The sequence below is a fragment of the Ovis canadensis genome, chromosome 4 (genome assembly GCF_042477335.2).
Source record: "Ovis canadensis isolate MfBH-ARS-UI-01 breed Bighorn chromosome 4, ARS-UI_OviCan_v2, whole genome shotgun sequence".
Lineage (NCBI taxonomy): Eukaryota > Metazoa > Chordata > Mammalia > Artiodactyla > Bovidae > Ovis > Ovis canadensis.
Window position 1 is genome coordinate 44,013,801 of NC_091248.1, and position 26,047 is coordinate 44,039,847.

The window sequence follows — 26,047 nt, forward strand, 5'->3', positions numbered from 1 at the left end:
TGGAGAAGCAAAGAAAGCCCATGTTGATTTTAGGATTAAGCCTATGAAAGCTCTTTGAAATGTTAAAAGTTGTATGCAAATCTAGGGAATAATTATTTAGGGAGGTTCAGCTATACCACATCAGTGGAGAACCTTTAAAAAGGCCCTTTGCTGATTATGAAAGATGGGTTTCCATCACAGCTTTATTCTTTGAAGAGACTGAGCTACTTTGTTGCAACAGCCATGGGCTTTTCTTTATCATCATTTTTGTTTCTGATATGATGCATTCTGTTGGTCTTCCTCTGAAGTCCCTTACATTATATTTATACTACTTGGAGAATTAATAAGTAAGTTGGTATATTGTATTAAGCTGTGGACTACTTTATTAAATTAAGCCCCAAGAAGTGAGGTTAATTATATTACACACACAGATGCACACACATACATACACACACACATACACATATGGTTTGGTGTGCCTGTGTTAAATATCTTTCTCTTTATATGTGGAATGGGAAATACTTTAGATCTTTTTCTTTCTGCCCTCCCTGTTTTTAAAACTATTTGTTAATAGTTGGGAACAGAAAGGGAATTTCTACAAGGGAAATTCCTTGGCTGAAATTTAATTAGGAGAACAAAGGTAACACAGATAACACCTCATCCCAAAGCATCATGGGACATTTTACAAGTTTGCTTAATCAAGCTCACATGCATAAGATTTGGTGTTAAGTTATAGGCCACTAACTCCTTTCAGAATAGTATTTCGCCCCATTTGAAAGATCAGGGGCCCATTGACAATCTGACTAAGAAAGGGAAAAATAAACCACTGTAAATCTTCCCCAAAATCTGCAAATTCACTTGTACACTAAGACTTATGTATAATATTGAGGGGTTCATAGACCCCCTGAAGCCATTCATAAGTCATTATTTTAGGTGTAATAATGAAACAGATTAATAAGAAAAACTAATCCTTACAAGAACCCAATGAAAGTTGTACATTTATTCTCCTGTTTCACAGATGTGTAAACTGAAGCACAGGGAGGTTGAGTAATAGCTAGGAAGCAGTGAAGCCAGAACCTGGACCCAAAGAGTCAGCCCTCCAGCTCATCCACGTAACCACCATGGTTCATTTCAGTTCAGTCACTCAGTTGTGTCTATGGACACAGAGTCACTCACTCTGTGACCCCATGGACTGCAACACATTCCCGGAGCTTACTCAAACTTATGTCCATTGAGTCGGTGATGCCATCCAACCATCTCATCCTCTCTTGTCCCCTTCTCCTCCCGCCTTCAATCTTTCCCAGCATTAGAGTCTTTTCTAATGAGTCAGCTCTTCGCATCAGGTGGCCAAAGGATTGGAGTTTCAGCACTAGCATCAGTCCTTCCAATAAATATTCAGGGTTGATTTCTTTTCAAACTGACTGGTTTGATCTCCTTGCAGTCCAAGGGGCTCTCAAGAGTCTTCTCCAACACCACAGTTCAAAAGCGTCAGTTCTTCAGTGCTCAGCTTTATGGTCCAACTCTCATATCTGTACATGACTACTGGAAAAACCATAGCTTTGACTAGATGGACCTTTTTGGCAAAGTAATATCTCTGCTCTTTAATATACTGCCTAGATTTGTCATTGCTTTTCTTCCAAGGAGCAAGTGTCTTTTAATTTTGTGGCTGCAGTCACTGTCTGCAGTGATTTTGGAGCCCAAGAAAATTAATTTAAGTCTGTCACTGTTTCTGTTGTTTCCTGTCTATTTGCCATGAAGTGATGGGACTAGATGCCATGATCTTAGTTTTCTGAATGTTGAGCTTTAAGCCAGTTTTTTCACTCTCCTCTTTCACCTTCATCAAGAGGCTCTTTAGTTCCTCTTCACTTTTTGCCATAAGGGCAGTGTTATCTACATACCTGAGGTTATTGATATTTCTCCCAGCAATCTTGATTTCAGCTTGTGCTTCATCCAGCTTGGCATTCAGAATGATGTACTCTGCATATAAGTTAAATAAGCAGGGTGACCGCATACAGCAATTTGGAACCAGTTTGTTTTTCTATGTCCGGTTCTAACTGTTGCTTCTTGACCTGCATACAAGTTTCTCAGGAGGCAGGTAAAGTGGTCTGGTATTCCCATCTCTTGAAAAATTTCCACAGCTTGTTGTGATCCACACAGTCAATGGCTTTAGGGTAGTCAATGAAGAAAATATTTTTCTGGAGTTTTTCTGCTTTTTCTATGATCCAATGGATGTTGGCAACTATTCTCTGTTTACAGCTTATTGCAAATAAGACATTTTTTAATGTATCATTTTTTGGTCAGTGCTCTGAGCTAGGTTAGACATTATTTCCTCTTAGAAGAAAGATGAGCTAACTATTGTAATATTTTCTCTTCTTATTCACTGTTTACTTCTTCATTTAGTTTTTGTTGTAAGTTTATCCACAAATGTTAGCTTGTTAATAAAGTTAAGAGAAGGAAAACAGTATTAAATTATTATAAATAATTTTATTATCTTCAATTGCCAAATTGTTTGTTAAGTTATTTAGAAATGATAATGAAGAGATTCCAGGATATAAAAAGAAAATTCTGTACTATAGAGTCCTGTTCCAATTTACTAACTTGGTAGACCACATGGCTTCAACTCAGCAGAGTTTAGATTTTCAATGTGTTTTCCTTTCTAAAGGGTCTTAACCTAAGCATACATACATATTCACATGCAAGTTGAAAGAAAGAGATTGGGAAGGAGGTGAGTCCCTTATTAAATATAGCTTCTAAGTCCTTAATATTTTTCTTTTCATCACATTTTACAAAAGAGAAAGCATTCTTGGACAGGTGATTAGAGGGGGCAGTAAATTCTTGTTCAGCTATGGAACTAGTATTGACCCAGAAGAACACCAAGCCAATGGGCTCTCAACATCATGAGGTAGATAAGACTTCCAATATCCTGTGATTCCCATATAACTATGATACATATATGCATACATACAGTCACTAAGTCGTGTGAGACTCTTGTGACCCCATGGACTATAGCCTGCCAGGCTCTGTCCATGGGATTCTCTGGGCAAGAATACTGGAGTGGGTTGCCATTTCCTCCTCCAGGGGATCTTCCCAACAAAGGGATTGAACCCAGGTCTCCGCATTGCAGGCAAATTCTTTACCTCTTTTACTAACTATGAGCTATGAGGGAAGCCCATATATAGAGCTTCTTATAGCAGATGAGTTAAAATTTGGTAGCTAAAAAGACGGAAACTTGCAAAAGAGTAGTGACAGGTTTGTCAGACTTTATTTTTGAAGTACTAGAGTTTTCCAGAAACCTCTTGAGGTGTGGAAGAAGGCAGGGAGGTGGAGTAGGATGAGGAGGTAGGGCTAAGGTCAACAGTTCATACAGAGGAGTTACTCATTAATCTGTATGGTTTATTTAAACATATTAAGTTTCTATGCATGCTTTCATTTGATGAAAGGATTTTTCATCTTAAAGAAAAAGAGTTTGAAGACCACAGGCCTGGATCATGGAGCATATGTCATCAGTGGGCCCCAAGTCTACCTGAGGCAATCTTCTAGGAGGCAGTCAGTGAGAACTTGTGGTTCCACAGGTTTCTTACATCATGCTTGCTGTTAGACACTAGAACTCTGTGTTTGCAGGCTTCTCCAGAGAGTCTATTACCCCTGTTAATTGACCCAGCAGTCAAATGCAGGCCCTCTCAAATGCTCACAGCTTGTTATTGGTCTCCCTTCTTTTCCTGCTGCCCACTCTTGTTCAAGGCTTATGGCTGCCAATGGTGAGAAGCTAGATGACCTCCTCAGGCCCTTATCTCTGCCCTAGCAATTCTGGGAGGGATGTTTTAAGGCATGCTGTCTTTCAAAATCCAAACTAATTACCTGATAATTTATGGTTGTGCATGAAACTGTGAAGTAATCTGAAAATGCCAGCCAAGTGTCAAGTAGAAATCTTTCTGTTGACCTTTCTTTGGTCAAATACCTAATGGTTTGTCTTTCAGCATTGTACAAACTGTGAAGGAGCAGAGGAAATGCCAGGAAATTCATTCAAATTGGTACTTTCTAGAAGGAATAATAGCAACAATGACATATTGAAAATCTACTACACCTGAGCATCTGAAAAAAGCATGGAATGAATTGAACTACCTTCCTTATCTTTACAGTGAAGTGAAAGTCGCTCAGTTGTGTCTGACTCTTTGAGACCCCATAGACTATACAAGTCCATGGAATTCTCCAGGCTAGAATACTGGAGTGGGTAGCCTTTCCCTTCTCCAGGGAATCTTCCCAGTGCAGGGATCAAACCCAGGTCTCCCACATAACAGGTGGATTCTTTACCAGCCGAGCCATAGTGGAAGCCCTATCTTTATAGTAATTATTGCTAAAAGACAAAGCATCAGCTCACACTTCTTTGATCAGTTTTCTAAGAGGCCTTGGCTTCCAAAATCTCTTCTCTGTTCTAAGTCTGAAATGAATGAGTTCTAGGTCACACTTATGATGTAGTTAAGTTGTACTTTATGGGCTTCCCAGGTGGCACAGTGGTAAAGAACTGCCTGCCGATACAGAAGACTCAAGAGACTCAGGTTTGATCCCTGGGTCAGGAAGATCCTCTAGAGTAGGAAATGGCATCCTACTCCAGTATTCTTGCCTAGAAAATCCCTTGGACAGAGGAGCCTGCAGGCTGCAGTCCATGCGGTCACAAACAGTCAGATACCTGAGCAACTGAACATACACACACAGTGTACTTTATGGTACCTTAACTGCATACCTTGATGCTTGCAGGCTCCATTTTATAGGCCTTTGGAGCAGTATTATGTATTTCTGTAATTTGTTTGAAATACTCAGATTCTAATGCATGATATCATAAATTAATTGTAACATAATATATGTACTTGTGCTCAGTCATGTCTGACTCTTTGCAACCCTATGAACTATAGCCTGCCAGGATCCTCTGCCCATGGGATTTCCTAGGCAAGAGTACTAGAGCAGGTTGCCATTTCCTATTCCAGGGGATCTTCTCGTTCCAGGGATGGAACTCAAGTCTCCTGCATTGGCAGGTGGATTCTCTACCACTGTGCCACCTGGCAAGCCCCAGCACAATATATACTTTAATCAAATGTCTGTAGTTTACATCAGGATTCTGGCAGAGTAAAGATGATACAAACGTGTAAGCTCAAGCCATTCCTGTTGGGGGAACATCAGTGCAGAAATGCTTATCTCTTAGTGTCAGTTTTCAGGTGTCTCACAACAGTATGAACTTTCTCAGAATAAGTACACCCACACCATGTGTAATGCCTAGTATATGAAGAAATACGAGAATATATGTGTGTAAAAGTGCCTGAGTCCCTCTTTGAAGAAGAGAAGGGCTAAACAAACTGCCACAGGAAACCTTGTGATTCTGACTCTGTCTCAAGAGGCTGCACACAACCCAGACCTCTTCTAGTTGCAATCTCCAAATTGTTTGATTTTTACAACATTCTCTCTCCTCACATTCTCCTTTGAACATGAGGTGTTATATGTGCCCTTTCATATTTTTAATTAAATGTCATACGCATTAATTTGTTTAGGAAATATTTAATAGTAGTGGGAAAATCATTGAACTAATTGACAACATAGCTTTATCAATAAGGTTTGAGCTCTGTTGCTTTTAGGAAATAACATTTGTAACCTCATGGAAAAGTAATTGAATAAATGGGAGCAATATAGAGCAGAAGCCTGAGTCTCTGGGTGTTTTCACCTTTGTGGTGATAGTTCTAAGTCATATCCACTTAACAACATTATTAACATTCTCTTTTAAGGCACTGTTGTTAAGTCCTAGGATCTCCAAGTTTGAATGAGAAAAGTGGGATCAGTATAAGCTGAATACCGTGCCCCTAAAAACTAGACACATCAGACATACCCAAACTGAGGGCCCTTCCACCAAGTATGTGACAGATATTCCTCAAAACTGTCAAGTTCATCAAAAATAAGAACAATTGAAAAATTGTCACAGTCAAGAGAATCTTAAGGAGTCATGATAATTAAATGCAATGTGATATCCTGGAACAGAAAAAAAGGGATCATAAGTAAAAATTAAGGAAATCTGAATAAAATTTGGAGTCTAGTTAAAAATAACATAGTATATATTAGTTTTATTAGTTGTGACACGTGCGCTATAGAAATATCAGATGATGATACTGGAGTATACTATGTGCAGGTACATGGATACTGTACTTCCTTTGCAAATTTTCTGTAAGTCTAAAACTATTCTAAAATTAAAAATTTATTTAAAGAAACTAAAAAAGTCTCATTACATTTTTTTACTAACCTTTTATACCATTCATAAGGATCCTTCCATATAAGGAAGGTTTAGAATTACCACATAAAAGTAAGTAAGAGACTGAGGAAAACAAAGCAAACAATAAATATTCATTGCCTAAATATATCCACTCATTAGTTTAATAAAAAATTATGTATTTGGCAATATGAAAAATGAAGGAAGCACTAAGCATTGTAGTACTTAGACCTCTCTTCTACTGCAGGGTATGTTACCTAAATATCATCCATAGAAACTCACAATGTCCATTATCAGACTTTGCTGAAGTTAAGAAAAAGAAAGCTTCCTACCTGCAATGCAGTTAGTTGATACTCAGTTCACTTTTTCATTATATTTGCATAATATCATTAAAATATCTGTCTCATTGGCGATTTTTGCAGAACTTCAAGATTGGCCACCTGGGGTGCTGTAAACATGCTTCTTTTGTTTGACTTTCTTTTTCTTAACAGCTTTTTGACTTACCATAACTGCACATACTAAAGTATACAATTGGAAAAGTTTGGGCATATGTATACACTTATGAAACCATCACCATAATCAAATCTGTCAACCAGTCACTCCCAAATATTTTCACATGCTTTTTGTAATCCCTCCATCCCAACCCCTCTACCCTTCTTTGACTCTTGACAGCCACTGATTTGTTTACTGCCACTATAGAGCGGTTTGTATTTTCTGGAGCTTATAGTATGTATTCTTTTCTGGCTTCTTTCACTCAGTGTAATTGCTTTGAGACTCATCCATGTTTAGTTCCTTTTTTATTGGTGGATGGTGTTCCATTATATAGATATAACACAGTTAGAGTTATTGGTATTGATGCCCATTTGAGTTATTTGGTTTGTTTGCAGGTTTTGAATATTAACGGATAACGAAGCTCTGAACATCCATATGTCATTTTTTTCTGTGGGCATACACTTTCGTTTCTCTTAGGTAAATACCTAAAATTTGAATGGGTGAATCTTATAGTAGGAGTATATTTAAGTTTTTCATTAAGAGCCAAACTATTTTCCTTTTATGTTCTTTTCTTTTCATAGATACCTTTTTTTATTCTTTCTTTTTTGTTTTTTTGTTAGGAAAATATGATAACACATTTATAGTAGACTTGGAAACAGCAGAACAAAGGTACATATAGTTCCACTATATATTACAATTACTTTTAAGCAGATAAATCAAGATTTTTATTGATGTTTCAATACCAACCTCTCAAAAATTAATAGAGTAAATAGACAGAAAAGTAGAAGAATAGGGTAGATCTGAAAAGCACTATGAACCAACTCAACATAAATAAGATTTATACAACTTTCACACAACAGCAGGATACAAATTCTATTCAACTCCTATAGTCTATAAACCCTGACTATAAACCCCTATAGACTATAGACCCTGGAACATATCCAGGGATATAAAACAAGATGCAAAAAATGTATGGCCTAAAGATAGTGAAATAATAGTCTGTTCTCTTATCACTGTGGAATTATGTTAGAAAGCAATATCAAAAAATATTTGAAAATAACCCACATATTTTCAAGTGCAATGTGACATTTACCAAGACAGATATTTGATTTAGCCATTGAAAGCCTCAATAAAACTCAGTTCAGTTCAGTTTAGTTCAGTCACTCAGTCATGTCCCACTCTTTGCAGCCCCATGGACTGCAGCATGCCAAGCCTCCCTGTCCATCACCAGCTCCCGGAGTTTACCCAAACCTATGTCCATTGAGTTGGTGATGCCATCCAACCATCTCATCCTCTGTCATCCCCTTCTCCTCCTTCCTTCAATCCTTCCGAGCATCAGGGTCTTTTCCAATGAGTCAGTTCTTTGCATCAGGTGGTCAAAGTATTGGAGTTTCAGTTTCAACATCAGTTCTTCCAGTGAACACCCAAGGCTGATCTCCTTCAGAATGGACTGGTTTGATCTCCTTGCAGTCCAAGGGACTCTCAAGAGTCTTCTCCAACACCATAGTTCAAAAGCATCAATTCTTCAGCACTCAGCTTTCTTTATAGTCCAACTCTCACATCCATACATGACTACTGGAAAAACCATAGCCTCGACTAAACATACTTTTGTGGGCAAAGTAATTTCTCTGCTTTTTAATGTACTATCTAGGTTGGTCATAACTTTCCCTCCAAGGAGTAAGCGTCTTTTAATTTCATGGCTGCAATCACCATCTGCAGTGATTTTGGAGCCCCCAAATATAAAGCCTGCCACTGTTTCCACTGTTTCCCCATCTATTTCCCATGAAGTGATGGGACCAGATGCCATGATCTTAGTTTTCTGAATGTTGAGCTTTAAGCCAACTTTTTCACTCTCCCCTTTCACTTTCATCAAGAGGCTCTTTAGTTCAATAAAGTTAAAAGACTGAAAAAACAAAGAGGGCAGCTGCAGAAAAGAAAGCATTTAAATGAGAAATTAATATCAAAGATACTTTAAAACCCCCATGTATTTGGAAATTAAATATCCACTTTCAAATTAAATATCTAAGGAGCCATAACAAGGAAAATTAGAAAATATTTGTAACAAAATAAAAATGAAAAGAGAACTTAGAATTAGTCACATGCAGCTGAAGCTGCTCAGTGCAACTAAATGCAATGTGGAATCTTGAATAAGGTATGAAAACGATTAATGGGCACCAGCAGAAAGTTTTGTGAAATTTGAACAAAATCTGTCCTTTAGTTCGTATTACTGTATCACGTTAATTTCTTTTTTTTTTTTTACAACATAGTATTTCTTTAAATTCTCAGAATCAGATTACAGGTTTCCAGCCTCATTCAGATTTTTTAATCACTAAAATAATAAACTTTCTAGACTTTTAGCAGTCACACTAGATGCCAGAATAAAGGGAATTATATCAAAGTTTTGAGTGAATATAAATTAGAAATCTAACATTCTGTTTGTACTGAGTATAACAAGTGTAAAATGTCATAAATTCTTTAGCTAAGCAAAAATTCATGTTTTCTAAAATATATATTATACATAGTATTTATATACATGTGTGGGTATACAAAAGCTTTTCTACTACACTTGATAAAGATTTGAGAAAGAACAACAAAGAACAGATGGAGAAACTGGAAAACATAAACCAAATGGAATACGAGCACTGAATATGAAAGAGTAAAAGTGAAACAAACTAGATAAAAATAAAAGATCATCATATAATCCAGTTGTTTTTAAACATGGATGCTCATTAGAATCATACCTGGAGCTCTGGAAAAAGAAACAATACCCAGGCATTTGCATTTTTCACAAAATTCCAAGATAATTGTAATGTGCATCTGGATTTTTAAAAATCATTATAGGTTTTTGTATTAAATGTTAGTTTTAGTGGTATAGAATTCTGTTATTTTCTGTTGAACAATCATGATACAATGGAATTAAAACAAATAATAGTTACATAATCACAACAGTAAAAGATATTTATCAGCTATATGAGAATTCCTGCTACTCCACATACTTGCCAACACTTGGTATATCCAGACATATTAATTTTAAAACTGTTTAGTGGTGCTTTATTTTTATTTTAATTTGAGTTTTACTGATGACTAATGATCATTCAGTTTTGCTGAATGATGCTAAAGCTGAAACTCCAGTACTTTGGCCACCTCATGTGAAGAGTTGACTCATTGGAAAAGACTCTGATGCTGGGAGGGATTGGGGGCAGGAGGAGAAGGGGATGACAGAGGATGAGATGGCTGGATGGCATCACAGACTTGAAGGACGTGATTTTGAGTGAACTCTGGGAGTTGGTGATGGACAGGGAGCCCTGGCGTGCTGCGATTCATGGGGTCGCAAAGAGTTGGACACGACTGAGTGACTGAACTGAACTGAATGACGTTGAGCATTTTTATGTGCTTTTTGAACATCCATATCTCTTCTTTTTTATTATATTTTATTTTTAACTATAAGATAATTGCAATATTGTGATAGCTTCTGCAATACATCAGCATGAATCATATCTCTTCTTTTTTAAAGTTTCCATTCACGTGTTATGCTTATACCATTTTTTGATTGGTCATTTGATCTCTTGTCATTGAGTTTTGAGATTTCTTTATATATTCTTTACATTCTGAATATAAGGACTTTATCAGATAACTGGAAAATATTTCTTTAATCTGAGACTTGTCTTTCCATCCTCTTAGTATCTTCCAAAGAACAGAAGTCTTTGATTTTGATGAAATTTAGTTTATCATTTTTCCCTTTATAAGTCAAGCTTTTGGTGTTCTACTTCAGAAATTTTTAGCCAAATTCAAGATCAAAAACATTATTTCCCTGCTTTTCTTCAAGAAGTATTATAGTTTTAGTTTTTACATTTAGGTTTATGATCAATTTTGAGTTAATTTCTGTACATGGTGCCATGTATGGTTTGAAGTTTGTTTTATTTTTGGTTTGTTTTATTTTCTTTGCACACTAACTTTCAACTGTTTCAGCAATATTTGTTGAAAAGACTGCTTATCTCTGCACTGAATTAGCTTTACATCTTTGTAGAAAATCAGTTTTTCCATATATGTATGGGTGTATCTTTGGTCTCTCTTATACTGATGTCTCTCTTTTTGACTTATTTTCCTCCTTTATATTTAATTGTTTTCTGCTTGGATCTTTATTATTTCCTTTCTTCTGCTTACTTTGAGTTTAACTTTCTCTTCCCTTTTTTGTTTTCTTAGGTTGACTCTGAGGTCATTTACTTGAAAAATGTTATTTGGTTTCCAAGTATTTAGGGAATTTCCAAAGATCTTTCTGTATTAAATTTTAATTTAATACTATTGTGGTCAAAGAACATACTTTGTATGATTTGAATACAAAGTCATACTTGTATGACTTCAATTTATTAAGATGCTTTAAGAAACAGAATATGGTCTGTCTTGGTAAATATTCTATGTACACTTGGAAATAATATGCATTTGCTGTTGTTGATCAAATGTTCTATGAATACTGATTATGGGAAATTGGTTGATAGTGTTATTCAAGCCTTCTTTATCCTTACAGATAGTCTGTGTACTTGCTTTATAAATTGAGGAAGAGTTATTGAATTATCCATCTTTCCTTATGGATTGGACTTGTCCTTGCAGTTGTGTTCATTTTGGTGTCATGTATTTTGGAACTCTGCTGTGATGTACATAAACATTCAGGATCGCCAGGTCTTCTTGATTAATTGATCCCTCCATCATTATGGAATATGCTTCTTTACTCTGGTTATATCCTTTGCTCCTTAGTTTTCTTTGTCTGATACTGATAATACAGTCCGCTCCGGCTTTCTTTTACTTAGAGTTAGCATGGTATGTTTTTTTTCATCCTTTACTGTAGGCTTATTTATGTCTTGATTTTAAAAATGTGTTTCTTTGTAGTTGGCATACAGTTGGGTCTTGGTTTTGTGCTCAGTCTGACAATCTTTGACTTTTAATTGGGGCATTCAGACTATTTACATTTTCTGTGATTATTAGATCCCCTGGAGAAGGAAATGGCAAGCCACTCCAGGATTCTTGCCTGGAAAACACTATGAACAGAGGAGCCTGGCAGGATATAGTCCGTGGGGTCACAAGAGTCAGATATGACTTAGCGAGTAAACCACCCAATTTATTAGTTTTTCCACTGGAAAGAAGTTTATCATCTTTAGACTCAACAAATTAACAGGGGTGCATGCAGATTACACCAGGCCCAGGGTTTTGTGGCTCCTAGAGACAGGCTTACTTACAGCAAACCCACAGGGAAATGAGGGGAGAAGTGAGCAGATTTGGTCTTGAACTTGAGGGGAGAGAGTGATGATTTTCTGGCTGGGGAATGGGGAACAGCAAGAGGCAGTCAGGGGTTGGGGAGGGGGTGCTCTGGGTGGGTGCAGAGGGGCATTCCCCTACCCCTGGGGCTGAGTGGGGAGGAAAGAGAAATGAGGCCCCTCCCCTCAGTGCTGAAGGAAAAGGCACTTGGCTCAGTCTCCTTCTGCCCCACCCTGTCCATGGAAGAGGTAGGGTCCTTGTCCCTCACTCCTTTCAAGGGCTCAGAAGCTGTTCCCTGTTGAGCCTCTGGAAGAAGCTTTTGCCGAACTCATAAGTGCTGATCATGATGGCGCAGGAAGGGGTGGCCTTGATGATCCTCGGGAGGAAGCCTGCAAAGAGGCCCCTGGTGCCTGACTCGGCCAGGATCCTCCGGAGCAGCAGCCACGTGGAGTCGGTGTATGGGGGCATCACTCTCACACCCTTCACTGCTCCTAGCGCGACCTGGCGCTGAGTCTTCACCACGTCGAAGGGTAAAGTCAGGGTGGCCGCCACCATCCCTGAGATGCCGCCAGCAACAAAGCTGATGCCCACGGAGGTCTGGTCCTTTGGCCTGAGCCCACTCAGCCAGCTCTTCACCAGTTCATAGTTGAACCAGTACAGAGCTGAGAAGGGCACATCCCGAAGGGCAGTGGGATCCCAGCCCAGCCAGAGTGAGTGCCAGCCACCCTGAGCCACAGCTGCTCGGACACAGGTGTCCAGCTCCCGGTATGATAGGTGCTGAGCCTGCAGCTTTGTCCGCACCAGCTCTAGGGGTCTGATCACAGTCACGGTGCCCAGGCGGGCCAGTGTGACAGCCACCATGGGAGCGTAGAGGTCAGAGGTCAGGGCTCGACCACACAGGAAGGCCTTGAGTTGGTCCTGGGCGGTGAAGTAGGCGGCAGTGGCTGGCACAGTCATCACCAGGGTTAAACCACCCAATTTAAATAGATAATCTTTGTTGTTTTTTCTACTCTTATTTCTGTTTTCCACTGCACTTGTTTCTGTTTTCCTCATGCCTCCCTTTACATGGATTAACTGAATACTTTATATTATCCCATTTTATCTCTTTTGTAAGTATATTAGCTATAACTCTTTTTTATTTCAGTGACAGGTTTAAGGTTTAGAGTATGTACCTTTAACTTATCACCATCTACCCTCAAATGACATTATATCACCTCACGTATAGTAAAAAAAAACTTACTTCCATTCCTCCCTTTCTGGCCTTCAAGCTATTATTATTATTATTTTCTAGCAAGAGATGCAAGAGACATGGGTAGGGAAGATCCCCTGATGTAGGAAATGGCAACCCACTCCAGTATTGTTGCCAGGAAAATTCCAAGGACACAGGAGCCTGGTGGGCTGCAGTTCATGGGGTCACAAAGAGTCAGATATGACTGGGGCAACTGAGCATGCACAATAATAATATACATGTGTTGTACACTTATGCATGTGTTATAAACCCCAAGCTGTTAATACATTGGGCTTGCCCTCAGTAAATTGTCAAGGGTCTGCAGCCTGAAAACAGTTAATGGTATAAAAGCTATTATTTACTGCAAACTTTCCATCTTTGAGGCATGGTACCAAGAATATTGGTACCTCTTATATAGCAAAAAAAACTTGCATTAGTATACTTCCACAACTGAGTGACTTTCACTTTCACTTCACTTCACCAAGAACATTAATCTGCATGATAACCCTAAAATATAGGTAGCATAATTTACCCCATTTAATAAATGAGGAAACTAGTCTTAAGATCGCAGACCCAAAAAGTGGCAGAAAAAAGACTGAAACCTAGGAACTGTGACTCCAGAGAACACAAATGATGAAGAAATTATTAAAAATTAAACTTTCCTTTATAAGTATGGCATATTTTATAGTCTATATATGAGATTGTTTACCATTTGTACTTAATTAGCATGTAATACAGTAAGTTGAACTTCCTAGGTGGCTCAGTGGTAAAGAATCTGCCTGCTAATGCAGGAGACATGGGTTTGATCCCTGGGTCAGCAAAATCTCCTAGAGGAGGAGCTGGGAACCCACTCCAGTATTCTTACCTGGAATATCCCATGGACAGAGGAGCCTGGCAGGCTACAGTCCCCAGGGTCACAAAAGAGTCAGACACAACTTAGCAACTAAACAACAACATTATGTCCATCAATATATATGTCAGAGTAACTGTATTGTGAGTTTTAATTGAAACAGTGGGCTCCATTCCTAGTTTATTGCTTGCTTAGCTATTCATGCAGTGTGATGATCTGCTTTCAAACTAAAAAAATCAAGGGCAATTTGGTGCCAGTCATATTATCTCATATTATTTTTTAAAAAGATCTAAAATATAGGTAGGCCTGCTGAGGGCAGTAATAACTACTCTATCTAATCTATGTGACAGAAGATGTGGATTAACTGTGATACAAGTTTAGATGTTTGAATAATAATTACAGTCTGATTATTAGAATGTTATTGAGGTCATGACAAGAAGAAACACTGGTAAAATATACATGACATTAAATTTACCATTCTAAAACCATTAAAGAAAAATTTACTGACATATACTTGACTTACAATATTATATAGTCTCAGTTGTACAACATAGTGATTCAATATTTTTATAGATTACACTACATATAAATTTATTATAAAATTTTAGCTATATTGGCTGTGCTACATTTTTCTGTATATACATAATACTTGTTAAAAAGTTAAAAACATATATTATCTTGAATCTGTACCTTTAGTTTAGAGATGGAAAATAAGAAATAATTAGTTACCTTTAGTTACTGATAGCCAGGCAGTTGTTAGGTGACTCAGATTAAATAGTCTTTAGTTTCCTTTCCAGCTCTAAGATACTGTGTCGGTGTTTTTTTAAAGTATTTATTTATTTATTTTTGGCTGCACTGGGTTTTCTTTCCAGTGCGAGCAGCTGCAGTGAGTAGGGGCTACTGTCTAGTTGCAGTGCATAGGCCCTCATTGTGGTGGCCTCTCTTCTTGCGGATCATGGGCTCTAGGGTGCGAGGATTCAGTAGTTGGGACTCACGGGCCCTAGAGCATAGGCTCAAAAGTTGTGGACACAGGCTTAGTCGCTCTGCAGCATGTGGGATCTTCCCAGACCAGGGACTGAACCCGTGTCTCCTGCATTGGCAGATGGATTCTTTAACACTGGGCCACCAGGGAAGCCCTACTATGGTTTTATAAATTCAACAATTTGGAATCTAACTTCCTGCTTTTTAATTTTAATTTCTATTGGCCTTCCAAATCAGCTAAAGTTTTCAAATTTCTATATCCAAAGGTAAGATTCTTTTCTACTTAAATGATAGTATAAGTTTTCCTGAATATTCCAAGTTTATTTTTCCTACTAACGTTCATTTTCTATGCTTATTGCTTTATAGGCAAGCAAAGGTCGGACTACAATTGTAGTAGCTCACCGGCTTTCCACGATTCGAAGTGCAGATATGATTGTGACCATAAAAGATGGGATGGTGGTGGAAAAAGGGACACATGCTGAATTAATGGAAAAACACGGTCTATATTATTCACTTGCAATGTCACAGGTAATGTTTACATGACATATGTTGTGTTTGCATATTTTAACTTTTCAGAGATCATGCCATGCTAGAAAACAGAAGTCCTGAATGAATCTTATGTTTCATGAGTCAATCAAGGATATTCATAGCTCCTTAGTTAAGAAATTCAGCGTGTCTAATATCCTCAGCATTGTTATAGATAATGATGAAAGTTAAAGAACTAATTGGTATATATAAACATATATATATATACACACACATACATATATAGTAGTTTTACCTAATATTTGCCATGCAGATAACAAATAGGCTTCAAAGCTTGTATCTGGCAGATCCAGAATAATCTAACTCTGTATACCGTGATCTTTTTGTTAAAACACAAAGACCTATAACACACAATCCCTACTTAAAGGCTTAAAACTTACTTAGCTACAGAGGTAAAATGCAGAATCGCATACAGATGCTACAAGTTGTAGAAATAAGAAGCAAGATTGTTGGAGACATGAATCCCATTAAAGTATTCATGAAGAAATCTTGCAGGCAAGCAGCGGGGTAAGGAGATGAAATCTAGGTAATATGAAAGTAAGAAGGAACTTGGTTTGCAGGTCAACAGAAAGGAGACCAGAAAGTAATAAGAGTGTTGGGAGAATAATGGAAAATTTGGATAATGAAGATCAGACCATGTAAAGATTAAGACTTCCTGTGTAGAAAGCACCTAACCCAGTGCCTAACACACAATGGGCACTCAAAAAATATCTGCTAAATGAAAGGATGTATAATACATGTCCATACTGTGTATACACTACATTATCACAGGTATACCAGAAAGCTTATGTTAGGTAATCAAGAGGATACATGACAATACTGGGGCAAGCTGGCAAATCCCAAATTTGGGATCCAAATTTCTGCATGTCATGTGATCTACCCTACTGAATTTCAGTTTTTTGTTAGGGCACATTAACATAAGTGGTAGTGATTAGGCTCTAGCTATCTTCATTCTGCCTTGTTCTCTTGGTCAAGAAGGCAGCCCTCTTTCCAAGGGGTCTTCTGCAGGCAACTAATATTAACCTTTTTTTGGTTTATTTTACTTCTTTAACTTTCTGACTATATTTTTTATATCAACATTATTATTTCACAAATTAGGAAATTTAGAAAGCTATGAGCCTATATCTCACGAAACTTAAAATTTCAGACCCCAGCTTTCTCCATATGCTAGAATGAAGGATTTTTAAACACAACCTAAAAGCAAAGATAGTTTTAAAAAGAGAGAGAGAAAATAAAAAGTTTGAAAATGTGATCTCACACTTGATTAATTTTAAAACTTCTTTATTTCAATTTTATTTCATGTTAGGCCATATTCCTCTTTAAAGATAAAATTTATGTGTTATTTGCCAGTTGAATTTGTCTGGTTTTCATTCCATAGTAAATTTAACAATTTATGAATTTCAATATTTTCAAACTAATAATTGTAAAAAATAAAAGGAAATAATTGTAGTCAAACTAACCCTATTTTAAGATTCTTAAAAACTACTACACTCAGATCTTTCTTTGAAGCAACACATATTTCATTATAGCCAAACTAAAACTCCATTTTTAGGTGTTAGGTTAAAGAGCTCCACAATGTAAGGAAAACAAAAATGGAGTGTTTATGGTATAACTGTGTAAAACTTCTATTCAAAATCTTATTCAGAATGGATTAGTACTCTCTGATTATCTAAAATAATGTTCATTCTGATATAATAATATAATTTTTAATATTAATACTCAATGAACAACTCTAATATTCTGGGAACTGTATATAGTAAACATAACATACATGATATCTGCATAAACAGTAACACAGTTCTGAAACTCTGGATGGACTTATTGGCTACCATTGCCTGTAGTGTCCAAATGAATCAGTTTATGACAATTCATGATTTTCTTAAGTATTACAAAGTTATAAAGGCCCTGGTTGGGCCTTCATCATCCTAACCAAACTCTTCGTTTCTGTCTTTACCCCTCCTCCCATGTCTTCATAAGGAAGTCACTAAAACTGGCCTTACTTCCTGGAGTAGCAAGAAAAACAAAAACTAGACTTAGAGGAATCTGGTTTAGAACTTTATCCTATTCTATGATTTAAGCAATTTCTTTAAGGTTAATTTGATGTCTTTGGAATTTCTCATTCTTTTGGAGCTGACCCCACCAAATTTGCTTTTTAGTTTGTTTGGAATGGGCAGCAGTGGCCAGCCTGCAAAATATTATTGTCTCCTGAGATCTATCTCCTACCTAGGGCCAGCTTCACATTTGAGTGCCTAACTATATGTTATAAATTTGTAAGCGCCAGAAAAGGCTGGGAAGAAGGAATCAGAGAGAGAGAGAGAGGTATAGTTGAGTCATTGCCCTCACAAAGCTCATTTTACTAAGATCTGTTCTTCCCAGAGGAATAATTGTTTTTAATTAAGGCATTATTTTCTGCGGTTAATTATACAGGTCTTTGGGGGGAAAGACACAATAAGCTATTGTCACTCACTAACATTTTAGTATGAATTGGACTTACTGGTTCTGTATTGAGTCTAAAAACTTCAGCAAGAACTGCTCAGAAATACACCACTTTCAGTAACAAAGGCAGTACAATTTTAGAGGGATGCTTAATAGAGTTGCTTTGAATTTTTCAGGCATTATTCTGGTGATAACATGGGTATTCTTCATTTAAGGATATTAAAAAAGCTGATGAACAGATAGAATCGGTGGCTTATTCTGCTGAAAAAGATACCAGCTCAATTCCTCTGTGCTCTGTGAATAGCATGAAGTCAGATTTTACTGACAAGTTTGAGGAATCCACCCAATATAAAGAGGTAATGGGTCAACTATCAACAAGTTACCAACATGTTCTCCAATGAATTTTGATACAATCCTTATAATATATTTAGAATGTATATATTATAAAATGTTATTATAGCACTTAAGTTACCAAACCTAAGTCTTTGCCGAACTTCACTCTAACATCACTGTGACTGTAAGAAAGAAGCCTTCAAATAAGACTGCACTGAATGTCAGAGGTCATTATTGGGGCAAGAAATCTTGTGAGAATCCTTTCCTATATGGCAAACCATGGGTTAAAACAGTGGCTCGTGTGGTGTGGTACTAACAGTGATGCTCAAGGTCAATCTAAGTCAGATTAAGACCCAAATCCACTCCACACACTGGATGCAGATAAGCACTAGCACATACAGGATCCAGTCTTTCAACCCCAGGGTGCAACCCTAATAGCTTTGCTCAGCTGGGCAAGGAGTACTTGTTCCCGTGCTTGCTTCCCTACACCTACCCCCAGGCTCTTCCTGAGTCCAGATCAGTCTCCTTTAAGCCTCCTTATGTCTCATAACTCTCTGTACTATCTCTTCAGTCTTCATTCTTACCTCTAGTCTAATTTCTCTTTCCCATTCAGCCTCCCTTTTCTTAAAATTCCCAGCACCTTCTTTGGACCTCAACTTCCACTCTAACTCTTTCCCTCAGCATTCTTTCATAAAACCTAGTTCCATCTCACTGCAGCCTGTGATCCTTCCAGCCTCCTCATTCCCTAAGTCCAGCTCTCTCCTCAACCCCAGGCAACCTTACTCAGCCCTTCTGCTGCTTCTCAGTTGTAAACTCATACACCATGAAGTCTCTCACCTCAGCCCCTGAATATTAGCTTCTGTTTTCCTAAACTCCAGCTCCCATATCATCCACTCTTATCTTTGGCTCACTATTTCTCACAAACTGGAGTTCCCTTCTTCTCCTTGGGTTGACAAATACTTAAGATTGAATACCCCTTAGCCATTCCCGCCATCTTCCTGCCCACGCTTCCCAGGCTCATCTATTATTTGTCTAAAGCCCTGGGATGACCTGTCTCAAACCTCCTCCTCTGCCTTTCTCTGGCACTGCCAGTCTGTTGCTTTTAATTCTAGATGCAGTTTTTTCCTTTTTTAGGTATGTGATCCTACATAGCATTCACATTTGTATGTTTGCTTATCTATTAATTTTATTTTAAAAATGCATTTATGTAAACATTAAAAGAACAATATTAAGTAAATAATAGCATAGGTAATTTTCTCTATGGCAAAAGGCCTGAGTATAAGACAGTAAAGAGTTTATACTATATAAGAATTTGTGAAATGCTGTGCAAGAGTATAAAAAACACTATGTTAAAACATCTGTTAACAGCTACTGGACCTCCCACTGTAATTGTTAAAAACAGAATGAAAGTCCACCTTGAAGTCTGAAAATTCACTAGGTGTATAAAGTGGAATTTTAAAATCTGATAAAGGTGAAAATCATAAAATTAAAAAACAACTCAGACTTACAGAGAAAATGATTGGGTAAATTTATACTCTGATACAACTGCTCTGCTCCATACATATAGTAATGATAGAGAAAACATAAAAAGGGAAGAAACAATAAGACATATCCAGGCTCCAAAACAAGATAAATATCTCTGCCTACTAGAAACAGAGCAGAAGTACCAAGTGGTTAGCTGGGCTTCAGTCATGCGTCTCCTCTTTTGTTTTGTTTTTTTTTTAATTGGAGTTTAGTTGCTTTACAATGTTGTGTTAGTTTCTGCTGTACTACAAAGTGAATCAGTTATGCATATACACACAGCCACTCTTTTTTGGATTTCCTTCCCATTTAGATCGCCACAGAGCACTGAGTGGAGTTCCCTGTACTATATAGCATGTCCTCACTAATCACCTATTTTATATGTAGTAGAAAAAGGAGACTACAGACTTGGTGACCAGTGCCTGGTGCTATAGCGAGTAGAAAGCTGAGAGCCTGGAAGGAAGGATACAGTCTTACCAAGGGAAGCAAGCCAAACCTCAGCTCCGTGGCCATATTTGCAAATAACTTTTTCAGACTATAGTAATGCAATAAAAAGTGAACAGAGACTATAAAAATAAATAATGAAACGGAAAATATGAAGTAGGATTTTAGAACAGAATTAATAGGAGGTTGGGTTGAGTCAGAAGACAGAAACCACACAATTTGAACAGAGACAGTTTAGTGTAACAAATCATTAGGGAATTAAAGTAATAGGAATTGGTTAGTTAAAATTAAGAGAACACTAAAGAATGCCGAGGTAGCAGATAAAAAGTGCCAACCACTATCCCTGGGGTGAAACAGAGACCCAAGGAAGAGCCCTCTTTAGTCCCTGCAACTAAATGACTCAGTGGCTAACAAAGAAGATACCAAGGTACCTTGCTGGTGAAGTTTACTTGAAATCTGTCCTTTAGGATGCCGGGTGAGGGTCTGAGCTTCAGAATAAAAAGATTCAACATTATTTGGAAGTCATTACTTCCCAAATTGGGTCCATAGTTCAAAGCAATCCCAGTCAACCTCTTAGCAGATTTTTTGTAGAATTTGGCAAACTGATTCTAAATGGAAATTCAAAAAGATAAAAAGAGAAAAACAACTTTCATAAAGAAGAACAAAGTTGTAGGATTTATAATTACTAATTCCAATTTTTAGTATAAAGCTATAGTAATCAAAATAATGTGCTATTAGAACAAAAATAGAGAAATAGATCAATAGAATAGAGAGAATCAAGAATTAGACCCACACACATATAGTCAGCTCTTCAGACAAAAGTGCAAAGGCAATTTAATATAGAATATATAGTCTTTTTCAATTTTATTTGTTTATTTTGGTTGCTGAGTCTTCATTGCTGGGCGGAGACTCCTCTAGTTACCTACCACAAGTGGGAGCTACTCTCTAGTTGCTGTGCATGGAGTTCCCTTTGCAGTGGCCTCTCCTGTGGCTGAGCACAGGCTCTAGGGTGTGCAGGCTTCAATAGTTTTAGCACCCGGGCTCAGTAGTTGTGACTCTTGGGCTCTATAGTACAGGCTACTTAATGGAGCATGGACTCAGTTGCTCGGCAGCATGTGGTATCTTCCCTAACCAGGGATCAAACCTGTGTCTCCTGCATTGGCAGGCAGATTCTTCACCACTGAGCCACCAGGGAAACCTCAAAAATATATAGTCTTTATAAGAAAAGATGCTGAAAGAAATACCTATGTATCCAAAAGAATCATCTTCAATCCATACTTCAAAACAGATGAAAATTAACTATAAATTGAATTCAGACCTTACTGAAAAGCTAAAAATAGAAAGTTTTTATAAGAAAATATAGTAGAAAATATTTATGGCTTTGAGTTAAGCAAAAATTTCTTAGCTACAACACAAAAATCACAATTTGTAAAAGAGAAAGATAGATAAGTTAGACTTCAAAATGAAGAACATTTCTATTTGTAAAACTTTTTTTTTTTTTTTTTTTTGGCTACATCACAAGGCTTGCAGCATCTTAGTTGCCTGACTAGGGACCAAACCCAGGCCCTGGCAGTGAAAGTACAGTGTCCTAGCCACTGGACTGTCAGGAAATTCCCAGTAAAACTTTTTAAGAAATGAAAAGATAGACTATAAACTGTAAGAAAATATTTGTAAGTCACATATGTGATAAAGGACTTGTATCCAGAATATACAGAGAACTCCCAAAGCACAGTAATAAGAATATCAAAAACCCAATAGGAAAATGGGAAAAATATTTTAATAGAAATTTTGACAAAGAAGATATGCATATGGGAAATGAGCATATGAAAATATGCCTAACATCATTAGGCATTGTTATTGTTTAATCACTCAGTCTTATCTGACTGTTTGCAACCCCATGACTGTAGTATGCCAGGCTTCCCTGTCCTTCATTAGGCATTAGAGAAGAACAAATGAATTATAATTGAGATGTCATGATACACCTTTTAGAATAGTTAAATCTAAAAAGACTGTACCAACTATTGATGGTGATGTGGAGCATCTGGAACCCTACATTTTGCTAGTGGGAATAAAAAGTAGTAATCCCAATTTGGCAAAATAGTTCAGCAGTTTCATTAAAAGTTAAATATGCACCTACTATGATCCAGCCATTCTTTTTCTAGGTTTTGTTGTTGTTGTTGTTAGTTGCTAAGTCATGTCCAACCCTTTTTTGACCCCATGGACTGCAGTCCTCCAGGCTCTTCTGTCCATAGGATTTCCCAGACAAGAATATGGGACTGGGTTGCCATTTCCTTCTCCAGGGGATCTTCCCAATCCAGGGATCAAACCTGCGTCTCCTGCATTGGTAGGAGAGTTCTTCACCATTGAGTCACCAGGGAAGCCCTTCTGGGTGTTCACTCAAGAGAAATGAAATCATATCTCCACACAAAGTCTTGTATGTGAATGATAGCAGCTTTATTTGTGATAGCCCATAACTTGGGATAATCCAATTTATGTCAAGAGGTAAACTGTGGTATATCCAAATAATGAAACACTTCTCAGCAATGAAAATGAATGAAATATTAATTCATAGAATAGCATGAATAAATCTCAAAGCAGTTATTTTGAACAGAAAGAAGCCACATGAAAAGAGTACATACTATGTGATTTGATTTATATATATTAAATAAAACTCTAGAAATTGCAAAGCAGTCTATAGTGACAAAAATATATCAGTGGTTGTAGGGGAAGAGCACGGGCAGCTGAGAAGTGTGGAAGAAAGGGATTAGAGATCAGGAGGAAACTTACCAGGGTAAGGAGTATGTTCATTATGTTGACTGTGGCAAAGCAGTCTATAGTGACAAAAATATATCAGTGGTTGTAGGGGAAGAGCACTAGCAGCTGAGAAGTGTGGAAGAAAGGGATTAGAAATCAAGAGGAAACTTACCAGGGTAAAGAGTATGTTCATTATGTTGACTGTGGTGATAGTTTCATGGGTGTGTACTGAAGTCTAATCTTATGAAAATGTACACTTTATATATGTGTAGCTTGTATGAAAATTATAACTCAATAAAGCTTTAAAATATATCTCATTAAATTTTAAAGTTTTTTTAACTTTTAAAAATCTTTTCATATCTCTTTATAAATTGACTCTAATTTCATATATTTTTATATCAAGTTCTCTTAAAAACACACTATTAATATAACCTGTAACACAGTTAAGTAGTCCAGACTCTCATGATTTTACTAAAATTTTTCATTTTGTTTTTATTTCAATTTATTCTTTTCTCTCTTTATAGCAATAGTTAAGTAATACCCTTTTTTCAATCTTTTTCATATTTTTAGAGGTAAAAAGGTATTTTACAGAAGCTGATAGACCATTTACATTAGCTGGCTCTGTAGTGTACTGGTATTGTGTCCTGGGACATACTTGTAGTTTCATTACAAACTGAGATAATTTTGTAAAGAGTTTGACAAAAAAGAAAATCCATGTTTAGGACTTCACAAAGAGTTGGAATGGAACTTTTAAAATTTCTCTATATTCTGTTGGACAGTGACCTAACTGAAAAGTGAAGCTCTTTATGATGAAAATCCTCAGAAAACTTCAGAAAGGAAGATAATAGATAATCAAATTATTAAGTGAAAGTGTTAGTTGCTCAGTCGTTTCTGACTTTTTGCAACCTCATGGACTGTAGCCCATCAGGTCCTCTGTCCATGGGATTCTCCAGGAAAGAATACTGGAGTGGGTTGCCATTTCCTTCTCCAGGGGATCTTTGTGACCCAGAGATCAAACCCAGATCTCCCACACTGCAGGCAGATTCTTTACCATCTGAGCCACTAGGGACTCCCCCAATATAAATTTGGTTTAGCCATCCTGAAAATAGACTTTAAAGGCTTTAGAATTTTAAAAGTTCTTTTGCTCAAACAATAGAGTTTGTATTATAATTGCCAGGCTCAGATTAAAACAAGAATTACATACTATTTTATATCTTACCTGAAATCTTTCCCTGGTTATCAGGTTCATAAATTTCATTACTTCAACAGTGAATGCCATGAGGAAGTTTCAACATATAAAATGCCTAATAGTTTGCTACCTACATTCCTATTCAAAAGACTTACTCACCGCAGAATTTATTCACAAGATTTTTGAAGTTTCTTAAATAAATCCCCTAGGTATTCCAGACAAGAGAAAGGAGAGATCATTATTATGTTATTTATCCTCTGATCATCATGACTACTACCTCCCCCATGGCACCCTCCATGGATCAGGAAGGACTGGCAGATACCAGTGTTATTTGCAATATTCATTCTCTGTATAAGACCCAAGATTTTTCATAACATTATCCTTCCTTTCACAGTAACATCAATAATAGCTAACATTTATTTGGTATTTATTGTTGTTGTTCAGTCATTAAGTCATGTCCGACTCTTTGACCCCATGGACTTCAGTGCACTAGGCCTCTGTGTCCTCTCCCAGAGTGTGCTCAGATTCATGACCTCTTCTGCTTTTGCCTTCAATCTTTCCCAGCATCAGGATCTTTTCTAACTAGTCAGTTCTTCGCATCAGGTGGCCAAAGTATTGCAGTTTCAGCTTCAGCAGCAGTCCTTCCAATGAATATTCAGGATTGATTTCCTTTAGAATTGACTGGTTGGATCTCCTTGCAGTCCACGGGACTCTCAAAAGTATTCTCCAGCACCACAATTCAAAAGCATCAATTCTGCAGCACTTAGCCTTCTTTATGGTCCAACTCTCACATTCATACATGACTACCGGAAAAACCATAGCTTTGACTATACGTACCTTTGTCAGCAAAGTTATATCTCTGCTTTTTAATATGCTATCTAGGTTTGTCATAGTTTTCTTCTGAGGAGCAAGTGTGTTTTAGTTTTATGGCTGCAGTCCCCATCCACAGTGATTTTAGAGCCCAAGAAAGGAAAATCTGTCACTGCTTCCATTTTTTCCCTATCTATTTGCTGTGAAGTGATGGAACTTCATGCCATGATATTAGTTTTTTGAATGTTGAATTTAAGCCAGTTTTTTCACTCTCCTCTTTCCCCCTCATCAAGAGGCTCTTTAGTTCCTCTTCATTTTCTGCCATTTAGAATGGTATCTGCATATCCGAGGTTGTTGATATTGGGTATTTATTGTGTGCAAATACTGAGTTAAGCTTAATTCTGAAAACAATCCTCTACTCAGCATAAAAATGAATGAAATAATGCCATTTGCAGCAACACAGATGGACCTAGAGATTATCATACTAAGTGAAGTAAATCAGAGAAAAACAAATATTATGTGATATCACTTATACCTAAAAAAAATGATACAAATGAACTTATTTGCAAAACAGAAACAGACTCACAGACTTAGAAAATAAAAGGGGAAATGTATGGGGGAGGGATAAATTAGGAGTCTGGCATTGACATATACTCACTACTATATATGATAATAATCAACAAGGCCTTATTGTATAGCACAGGAAACTCTACTCACTATTCCATAGTAACTTACACAAGAAAAGAATCTGAAAAAGAATGGATGTATGTATAACTGAATCACTTTAGTGTACGTCTGAAACTAACACAACATTGTGAATCAACTATCCTTCAATATAAAATAAAAACTAAAAAAACACCAGTCCTGTAAGATAGGAACTCTTATCTTCCTCAAAAAGATAAGGAAAGTGAACCGTGGTGATTGTAAGTAACATACTCAGATATTGCAGCAATTAACTTATAACTGGGAACCCCAAAACAAGCTTTT

At 37.1% G+C, this 26,047-nt stretch overlaps 1 protein-coding gene and 1 pseudogene across 1 annotated transcript in view; one reads left to right on the forward strand and one right to left on the reverse strand.

The window, feature by feature from the left end:
• ABCB5 (ATP binding cassette subfamily B member 5) overlaps positions 1-26,047 on the forward strand; it is a 115,699-nt gene that overhangs the window by 37,691 nt on the left and 51,961 nt on the right. The window contains exons 14-15 of the mRNA XM_069587638.1: positions 15,394-15,555; positions 18,225-18,365. Coding sequence (XP_069443739.1) covers positions 15,394-15,555; positions 18,225-18,365 — 303 coding nt within the window. The remainder of the gene's footprint in view (positions 1-15,393; positions 15,556-18,224; positions 18,366-26,047) is intronic.
• On the reverse strand, positions 12,078-12,928 carry LOC138439685 (mitochondrial glutathione transporter SLC25A39 pseudogene; annotated as a pseudogene).